The sequence below is a fragment of the Neomonachus schauinslandi genome, chromosome 11, assembly GCF_002201575.2.
Source record: "Neomonachus schauinslandi chromosome 11, ASM220157v2, whole genome shotgun sequence".
In the NCBI taxonomy this organism is placed as follows: Eukaryota; Metazoa; Chordata; class Mammalia; order Carnivora; family Phocidae; genus Neomonachus; species Neomonachus schauinslandi.
Window position 1 is genome coordinate 50,005,563 of NC_058413.1, and position 10,388 is coordinate 50,015,950.

At 42.2% G+C, this 10,388-nt stretch overlaps 1 protein-coding gene across 1 annotated transcript; it reads left to right on the forward strand.

Annotated features, from left to right (window-relative positions):
- The first annotated feature begins 437 nt into the window (after positions 1-437).
- Positions 438-1,381, forward strand: LOC110576504 (olfactory receptor 56A1-like). The gene is given in 2 exon segments (XM_021685691.1): positions 438-1,206; positions 1,209-1,381. Coding segments are annotated over 2 exon segments (942 nt in total).
- Positions 1,382-10,388: the final 9,007 nt, after the last annotated feature.

The following is a 10,388-nucleotide window of genomic DNA, read 5'->3' on the forward strand; positions in this document are numbered from 1 at the left end:
ATTATCTCAAAAACACCTATTAAAGATCCTTCTTCTCATGCCTCCTTCATATTAGTACTGGATGATTATAAAAACTAGGTGTGTTTCTGGCCTATCTTTTTATACTATTAACATTTTATTTTCCTTACTAGTACCATGCTGACATAATTTGTTACACATTTTTAATGTTGGGAGGTTATCCCCTAGCATTATTCACCTTTAAAATCTTAGTTTTTTCACTGATTCATTTTTCCTTTATAGACCATAGCATTATTTGTCAAATCTCACCAGTCTGTCTTTATGATATTGACTGGGATTTGCCTTTTAGGATGAGTCTCCTATATATCATTAGCTTCCTGAAGAGTGAGAAGCACACTTTTGAAGTGAACTAAAAAAAAAAAAGTTGCCTCTTGTATCTGCCCATACAAATAGTCAAGAGAAGCCTCAAGATTCATTCCATGGCCTTACCCAGCAACTACTCCACTGCTCCAGTCTCTGAATTCCTCCTCTTCTGCTTCCCTAACTACCAGAGTTGGCAGCACTGGCTGTCCCTGCCCCTCAGCCTCCTCTTCCTCCTGGCCATGGGGGCCAATGCCACCCTCTTGATCACCATCTGGCTGGAGGTCTCTCTGCATGAGCCCATGTACTACCTGCTCAGCCTCCTCTCTCTGTTGGACATTGTGCTCTGCCTGACCGTCATCCCCAAGGTCCTGGCCATCTTCTGGTTTGATCTCAGGTCCATCAGCTTCTCAGCCTGCTTCCTCCAGATGTTCATCATGAACAGTTTCCTCCCTATGGAGTCCTGCACATTCATGGTCATGGCCTATGACCGCTATGTGGCCATCTGCCACCCACTATGATACCCATCCATCATCACTGACCAATTTGTGGCCAAGGCTAGCATCTTCATTGTCACCCAAAATGCCATTCTCACTGCACCTATTCCTATTCTCACTGCCCGGCTCCATTATTGTGGGAAAAATGTCATTGAGAACTGCATCTGTGTCAACTTGTCCGTGTCCAGGCTCTCCTGTGACAATTTCACCCTTAACAGAATCTACCAATTTGTGGCTGGTTGGACTTTACTGGGGTCAGATTTCATCCTCATCTTCCTCTCTTACACCTTCATCCTAAGAGCTGTGCTTAGGTTCAAGGCTGAGGGGGCTGCTGTAAAAGCCCTGAGCACATGTGGCTCTCACTTCATCCTCATCTTGTTCTTCAGCACCATCCTCTGGTTGTTGTGTTGAGAAATGTGGCCAGAAAGAGGGTCCCCATGGACATCCTCATCTTGCTCAATGTCCTTCATCACCTCATACCTCCTGCCTTGAACCCTATTGTATATGGGGTTCAGACCAAAGAGATAAAACAAGGAATTAAGAAATTACTGTGGAGAGGGATGTGAATATGTAAAATAGATTTCTAATTCCTTTTCTTCCTTCTCCTCAGTGATTTTGTCTAGGCAGTGAATTGGACAAAATCTTGGTGAGTATTTATTATACACTCTGAAGCTCACTTCATAATTGACCCAGATTTCTTCCTTTATTCTCCTCGCCTGGTTTGGGTGAAGGTAGAGGAAGAAACTCATATTTCTTGAGTAACTGCTTTGAGTATAGGCAACTTTATTTAAGTAGATTTAATCTTTCCAACATTTCTGTAGGTGTTATTACTTCCATTTTACATAGTAGAAAAAAAGATGCTTTTCAAGAGTGGAAAATGCCAAAGACCACATTCTCTGGAAAGTGGCAGAGAAGGAAATTCAGACTCCAGAGCCTGGGCTCCTTCTACAGAAATGCCCCTTCAAGTGAAATTGAAGCTGGATACCAGGCCTCTATCTACTTTGCTTGTGTTTTGTCTTTCTGGATATCTATTTCCCGCCTATACCTACTTCCTTGAGAACCAGCAGGTTCTCAGAGAAGGCAGACTCCTGCCTGACAAAGCATCTGCAGGCCTACAGGAGAAGAGTGTTCAGGAGAAGAGTCTTAGAAATGAGGATAGGTTGAGAGAGAGGTGGGGAGAAGAGATGCCATTTCTCAGAAAATGGGGAAACTGACTGGGGCAGTGGTTTGGCCACTTCTCCTAAATGTTTAAGCTACACATCCAGTGAACTGAAAATCAGGTCTTACTTGATCTGTTGACTTTGCTTAAGAGCTCTAGTTGGAGGTGAGAAGACATAGCAAAGGGTCAGGTTTCTGGATAATAGTGAGTCTAGTCAGGAGAAGAGAAAAGAAATTGTACTGGTTATTTTCAGAGATTTAATGTAAAACAAATGGTTTAATGGAAGATGGAAACTTGAAACTAAAACAGGGGTTGCTGAAGTAATTGCAGAGGTCGCACCTGTGGGAAGAATCACACTTGGGAAGAATTTGGTCATTGGACCGCAGAAGGTTGGAGATGGGCCTAGGGGACTGGGACTGGGTGCTGCCTTCAACTGGTACTGCTGTCCCTGGAGCTCAGAGGAGGTGCCTTCAGAGCTGGGACTAAGATCTCTGAGGGTGGGACTCTATCCTGCTGCTGCTGGTACCTCAGAGGAAGTTCGGTGAGGCTGATTGGATCCTGGGAGTTCCACACCCAAACCCAAATCAAACTCAAACTCAACACCCAACCAATCAACCAACAAATCCCGGAGACTAGAATCAACTCCACTGCCAGGTGAAGAGTCATTGCTCAGGGATACTGACAAGACAGGGATAGGAAGAAGCAAGTATCCCCTGCTCTGCTTTAGCCTTCCAGTCTTTTCCAGCTGTTCTCTGTGGGTGGAAATTAAAGGGAGCCAGCTGACAAAGAAGAGGTCCAGAGTCCAAGTCCCAGCATCCCAAGCGGATCTGGATGGTAGGTCTGGGGCTGAGAGACAAGAGTTAATGACTGTGCAGCTCCTGTCAGTTTTGAGTCTGAGGGCTAGTGACCACATGAGGGACAACTGAGGCAGCACCCTGCAGTGCACACTGGCTCCCAGGGACTGGACACTGACTCAAGTCCTCCTGTGCAGGTATGCAAAGAGACATGGCATCATAACATAATGTCACAGGGCCAGCTTTCATAGCTATGGAAGAGTCTGGAGTTAGCTCTGAGCTGGAATACAGAATGACCACATCACATTGCAGGGATTCCCCACAGTAAGTGCAGCTCAGGACTGTGTGGGCTCCAGGGCAGACTCTTCCAAAGCCACACTCAGTAACAGCAGGAAAGGAAAATGACATCCATTTGCCTACAAGAAGGGGCTCTTACTGCCCTCAGGCTTGGCTCTCATTTCCTCAAGCTAGAGCCACAGGTGCGACTCAGCATTTGTCATTTTCCACAGGAGAATTCTCTCACAGGGCTCCCCTCCATCTCATGGCTGCTGGAAGAGTTTATCCACCACCACCTTCCTCCTGTCCGTCAGAGGACAGAAGGGCCAACTTCAACACTGACGACCAAAAATGATACAAATAATCTCAATGTCCTTACATACTGATAACAGTGATGGTAATGACAATGAAAACAAAAGCTCAAATGTTTTGAGCACTTGCAATATAGCAGTATCTGTGCACAATAACATTAATTTTCATAAGACCCTTGTGTGGATGATTACAAAAATTAGTTTTAAAAACATCTAACAGAAAGGATGCAATCCATAGGAATAGGATACATATTGTCAGGTGATATTGCCCAGCACTTAGTCCACTCTGTTGGTCTCTCTAGGAGTGTTTTCTCCACCTCTGCTATGCTTCTCCCAGGTGCAAATCCAGAAGGGACTCAAAGAGGAATCCCTGTTAGTTGGTCATATTCCTGCATTAGGCTTCTCTAGATCAGTGCAAACAGCCACCATAATTATGAGAAGTTTGACTCAAACTTGCTCAGGGATGCTGAGTACATGGTTGTAGAAACTACAGCTTGTGTTAGGGATTTGTAAGGGATGTAGAGGCCAGCATGCCTGTTGTCATCCCTCAGAGTGACAAGCACAGTTTCTGGCACATCAGGGGGCTCAGCAAACATCCCCTTGCTTATGATATTGAAGTGACTAAGAGTTAACCAGTAATGTCTACAATGCATCTTTCGTTCCAAGTAGTAGAGCCCTAAGTATAAGAACAGGCATGACATGTACTTGAGGTTGGCTCTCCACTTTGGTCCTTGGGAGACAAATTAAGATGATGACAGTTTCTCACAGAATTGTCAAGCCCAGTGCAGGTGCCTCAAGAAACTGGACACAGTGGTTCTAAGACAGATTTGGGGTGAGTCCTCATACAGATAAAGGGGATGGAGGAACAGGATTACCCAAAGAGCCAGATCTTGAAGGGTAAGCACACCTTTGCCGTGAAGCTCCCATTGCAAAAAAATGTCCTCTTAGTACAGTCTTTGAACATGTCTTGAATGGATAGAATGAAGTAGCAGAAACTAAAGGCATTTTAAATTGACATTTTAAAAGTACAAACCTCCAGTTTTAAGAGATAAGTGCTGGGGATGTAATGTACAACATGATGACTGTAGTTGATACTGCTATATGGTATATTTGAAAGTTGCTAAGAGACTAGATCCTAAAAGTTCTTATCACATGGAAAAAATTTTTTTCTTCTTTTTTTGTGTATATATGAGATACTAGATATTAACTAAACTTGTTGTGGTAATCATTTTACAATATGTATATAAGTCAAGCCATTATGCTGTACACCTTAGACTTCTATCCTCCTGTATGTCAATTATATCTCAATAAGCTGGAAAAAAAATAAGATATTTTGTCAGTTTAAGTGAAAATCTGTGGAGTCACTTTGCTAATACAGAATGACTGTGGTCCAATTGTACTGGAAGGGGGTGTATTAAAAATATGAGAAGGGGAAGGGAGAGGCCAGCCAATAGTCATTCACCTCACTCCCTGGTTTGCACGTTACTCACATTTGCAAGAGGAACACAGAGCCTTTTGGAAAAGAGTATCTTTGAAGAATATCATTGAACACTGCTATTCAGGACCAGCACAGATTTAAATGAAGAGCCAATAGCAAGAAAGAGCACCAAATCTCCTGGAATTAAATTATCTGGAGGAAAAAGGGAGTTATGCTGGTGACCAATGCTCGAAGCAAAGATCTAAATATTGTTGAAGGAACAAAACTATATTTTCCACATATAATAAAGTGGAGTTTGGGAGCCTTATAGTACATAGTCATCCAGATATGCTCTTGTTCTTCAGATATATTCTAAGCCAATGGGTGTTAGCATGAGAGCTGTGACCTCAGAGGCCCCGTGTGGGACATCAAACTGTGCAGCCAGGGAGTCTATAAAGCCTGGAGTTATTGCCAAGAGTAAATAAATGCTTCATAGCCGGCAAGTCAACACTGCTCTCTTGTGGCTACTAATAGGAATAGCAATATTGGGGTGAAGTCAGTTCTCAACCTCTGCTTGATGTTTGAAAGGTGACTGTTATGAAATAACAGAGTTGCCTGGGTGGCTCAGACAGTTAAGGCTTTGGCTCAGGTCATGATCCCCGGGTCTCGGGATTGAGTCCCACATCGGGCTCCTTGCTCAGCTTCTTACAGAAACTCTGTTATGAAAACTCTGTTATGAAACTCCTGGGATCTCCAACACTTAGGCAAGAGGTAGTGAGTGGCTTCAAGAAGATACTGTACTTCCTGCTCATAAGGCACATGGGAATTTAATGATTAATTAAAAAAAGAAAAGGATATAACAATTATACTCTGATTTCCTTTTCTTCAGTGACATCCAAAATCAATATCAAATCAATGACATGAGTCTGGAATTCATAAGGGTAGAACGTATCTTGGTATTTAATAAGATGTTACATTAGCAGTATTGACTAAGGACTATATATAGTAACAACGTTTATTCATTTATTCATCTCCTCAACCAAAAGTTAGTTGAGTGCTTTATGTGTGGTTACCACATTAATGATTAGTATAGATAGTTACCAAGAGATAAACTACTTTTAGAGAAATTATGCTCAAAATAGCCCATGAAATATCATTATTCCCAATTTTGCAGATTAGGCAATTGAAAAAAAAGGTAAAATACTAATAGTCATTCAGCTAACAGACCAGAATCAATAGAGAAATCAGACATGTTTGCTAACTAAATCCATTTTTCCTATCATGTTGTCTAGGGATTGAGTACATTTTTAGACTTCACCTGGACAGCTTTGTAGTTTTCTGAAGTTTTTGTGCTCCAGATTATAGATAGCAGAGGCAATGCACATCAAAATCCATCATATATTGAATTAGTCAATTCAAGAGTAAAGTTAGTTACTACAACAAAGATACTGCGGTAACTACACAATGCTAGTTTACTTCTCATCCAAACCCATTCCAGTGTATGGGGGCTTTACTTCATGTCAACTCTTAGGGAACCAAGCTTCTTCCATATGTGGATCCTCCACGTAGTAAGCCCTTAGGGATCCGACAGATATTTCTGAATCTGGCTGATGTACAAGCATATTTTTTTTCATTTAAAGATTTTATTAATTTATTTGTCAGAGAGAGAGAGAGGGAGAAAGCACAAACAAGGGGAGCGGCAGGCAGAGGGAGAAGCAGGCTCACCGCTGAGCAAGGAGCCCGAGGTGGGAGACAATCCCAAGACTCGGGGATCATGACCTGAGCCAAAGCCTTAACTGTCTGAGCCACCCAGACACCCATTGTTCCGGATCTTATAGGAGACTTTAGTGGCTCAATCTGAGAGAGATTTACATCACTTTTTCTATCATTCCATTTGCCACAGTGCTCACATAAATCCAGCTGCCTACAGGTGAGGCTGGGTCACTGAATATTTATTTCTTAAGAGAAATGATACAAGAGAGACTCTTGCATGTAAAATATACTTACCCTCTTCCCAAGGGAGACCACCCAGGCTCTCACAAAGTCCAAGATCTCGAGCAGTGAGTGTCTTCTCCGTCAGGTCCTGATGTGATTCCTCGTGGACCATTTTTCTCCTCTCACCGCATAGGTAATGGTGGAGCAGACTCTGGTATCCGTCATTAAGATTCCCATTTGGAGGTGAGGCATGGAATTTGTTCAGCAGGAGCTTTCCCATGGTAATGCTGGAATACTCTGGGGGACAGGCACTGCCACATTTTTACCCACTGAAGTGGTGGAAGTTCCCTGAACTGACACTGGTTATGTTCTCTGGGAGGAACTTGCCACTGTTTCTATGACCCCTTGTTCTGCCTTTGGGGGTGTATGTCTTCTTCATTGTCCCCCATGACACTATGTCATGCAGACACTGGAACATGTGACTTCTTTTGCATTACTGCATTTGGAGCCTGCTTCCAGCTCATAAAATATTAAGATCAATAATTGCTTTAACCCTTAATCAAAAACTTCCTTTAAAAGCCAAGCTCAGGTGTCTTTGTCAATAAACACCCTCAAAAACCAAACAAGTTTGGGCGCCCGGGTGGCTCAGTCGGTTAAGCAACTGCCTTCGGCTCAGGTCATGATCCCAGGGTCCTGGGATCGAGTCCCACATTGGGCTCCCTGCTCTGCGGGAAGCCTGCTTCTTCCTCTCCCACTCACCCTGCTTGTGTTCCCTCTCTCGCTGTGTCTCTCTCTGTCAAATAAATAAATAAAATCTTAAAAAAAAAACCCCCAAAACCCAAACAGGTTTCTGATCTATTTGTATCAGGGCAGTTCCATGTACTAGTAATCACATGCACGTATGTTTTTAAGCATAATTTTAGAATTTTTCTTTGGTTTCTTTATTGTCTTTTCCAGTTCACCATGCCACTTTTTAAGTAATGGTGTCTAAGGCCACTGGACTTGAGTAAGACAACTATACACATAATCTACTCTTCTCAGGGCTGGTTTCTGTGAGTCTGTGTTTTTCAAAGACAATCTAAAACTTTCTCTTAACCTTTGACCTCCCAAGCAGTAGGACAGTTTTTCAAGACCCCACATTTATGGACTTTCTCTATTATCATTAATTTCTGCTTGAAGACCAGCCAACTTTCTGCTAAGCTCATCTACTTATCATAATAACTTGTCAATGGAATCAACAATCACAAACACACACAATTATTTTCAACTGTAACCAACCATTTCCCCTAGACTTATTATTTAGTAGACATGTCAGCTTTCCTTGTTGTGTGATCTTTCTGAGATTTGTTGTTAATTTTCTCAGTGTCTGCAGCGTTAGTCAGGATAACTTGCTGGCTGTTGAAACAAACAATTCCAATATGTTAGGGGTTTAACACATACAACTTTATGTTTTGAGGATATCCATCCAATGCATGTAGAAGAGGAGGTTCTCCTCCACGCTGTCTTTTAAAAAACCTAACTTTTTCCATTGTGTATTTCCATCATTTCTAGGGCTTCATGTCTTCAGTAGCTTAAGTGCAACTGGCCAGAGTGTTGGGTAGAGAGAGTAGAGGACATCAAGTAGGCTGTGGAGATTTGCCTAGAAGAGGTATGTGCCATCTCCTTGGCCAGACTCAGTCTTATAGCCCCATCTGACTATAGGTGAGCCTGGAAAATGTAAATTTATCTGTGTGTCTAGGAAGAGGAAGAACTCAGTTTAGTAAATTTAGCCTTATCTCTGTCATTTATACACATTGATTGTCAGCTGAACTCCAAGCTTTGCAGTGGGAAGGGTGAGAAGTTGTAGGAGACCTCTGGAGATTTTGTGGCTCTCCTGGTCTCTTTGAGAGAGTGAGCCTTCCAGCCTGACCTGCTGCTTGTTTGCCTCTTTCAGAAGCCTTATTAAGTAGATCATCAGGTTTTATTTTACACTCATAAGAGAGAAGCAAAGGAGACTTTCTGAGTCCCTTCCATGTTTTCTAGTCATCCCCCCATCAGTGGTAAAGATGAAGAGAGGGACACTGGTATGCTGCATCTTAGTGGATGGGTACAGGGATCAGAATGCCCTCCCCTCCAGACCCAGTCTGTAGCCCAGGACTGTCCAAACACATTCCTGAAGGCTGCCTTAAGATTTGCTAGGATGACATCAGGAGTCTGACATGGGATTTAAATGAGCAGTGCATTCTCTGCTCAGTCCTTGTGTTTGTGCAGAGCTTTTGTGGTCAAGAGACGTTGCTGTTAGGACACAGTGGGTGGGGGACCTGATGAGTTAATATTCCAGGGAAGGACAGACCCTGTTGGATTTCCTCCACAAAGTCACTGAATTTATTGCCTTCACTTCGATGTTTATAATAGAACTAAGAACTGTGTCCTGTTTGAGAAAGAGGCTGTGAGTTTCCTTCGACCTATGCTTGCTCCTGAAAAAGTAAATATTGATTTGTCCATAAATGGAGCCAAAAGAGGTCTGTTTATGGGTCCATGTGCTGTGCTTCCTCAGAGCTGGGTGAGAGCAGTTTCCTCGACTTCCCAGGTATGCTGCTGCCTTTGGAGGAGTAATCTGGAGGAAATCTGTACACTATGTTTATCCAGCCAACTACTATCCGCTGAAACATATTTTGGAGACGGTAAGATCACACTTCTCTGCATGTCTTTTTCCTGTTGTGGGGCAAATACCGCTTTGGTTAGTATCACCACCTCCACTCTCCTTTTGCACCATCATCTTTTTTCTCAGCCAAATGTATTACATAGTTCATCTATCCCCCTCCTCATCCTGCAACCACTAGTTTTTTCTCCATATGTGAGTCTCTCTTTTGTTGTTGTTGCTTATTTGTTCATTCATTTGTTTTGTTTTTTTAGATTCCACATATGAATGAAATCATATGGTATTTATCTTTCCCTGTTTGACTCATTTCACTGAGCATAATACTAAGTCCATCTGTGTTGTCACAAATGGCAAGATTTCATTCTTTCTTATGGCCAAGTAATATTCCATTGTGTAGATATATACCACATCTTCTCTAACCATTTGTCTATCAGAGGACATTTAGGTTGCTTCCTATCTTGTCCGTTGTAAGTAATGCTGCAATAAACATAGAGGTGCATCTATCTTTTTGAATTAGTGTTTTTGTTTTCCTTGAGTAAATACCCAGAAGTGGAATTATTAGATTATATGGTATTTCCATTTTAAGTTTTTTGAGGACCTTCCATATACTCTTTTGTACAGTGGCTGTGCCAATTTACATTCCCACCAACAGTGCATGAGGGTTCCTTTTTCTCCATTTTCTTTCTGACACTTGTTACTTCTTGTCTTTTTTGATACTAGCCATTGTGGCTGGTGTGAGGTGATACCTCATTGTGGTTCTGGTTTGTATTTTCTTGATAATTAGTGATGTTGAGCATCTCTTATGTATCTGTTGGTTATCTATATGTCTTTTTTGGAAAAGTGTCTGCAGAGCCTCTGCCCATTTTTATTTATTTATTTATTTTTAAAATTTTATTATGTTATGTTAGTCACCATACAATACATCATTAGTTTTTGATGTGGTGATCCACGATCCATTGTTTTCGTATAACACCCAGTGCTCCATGCAGTACATGCCCTCCTTAATACCCATCACCGGGCTAACCAATCCCCCCCCCCCC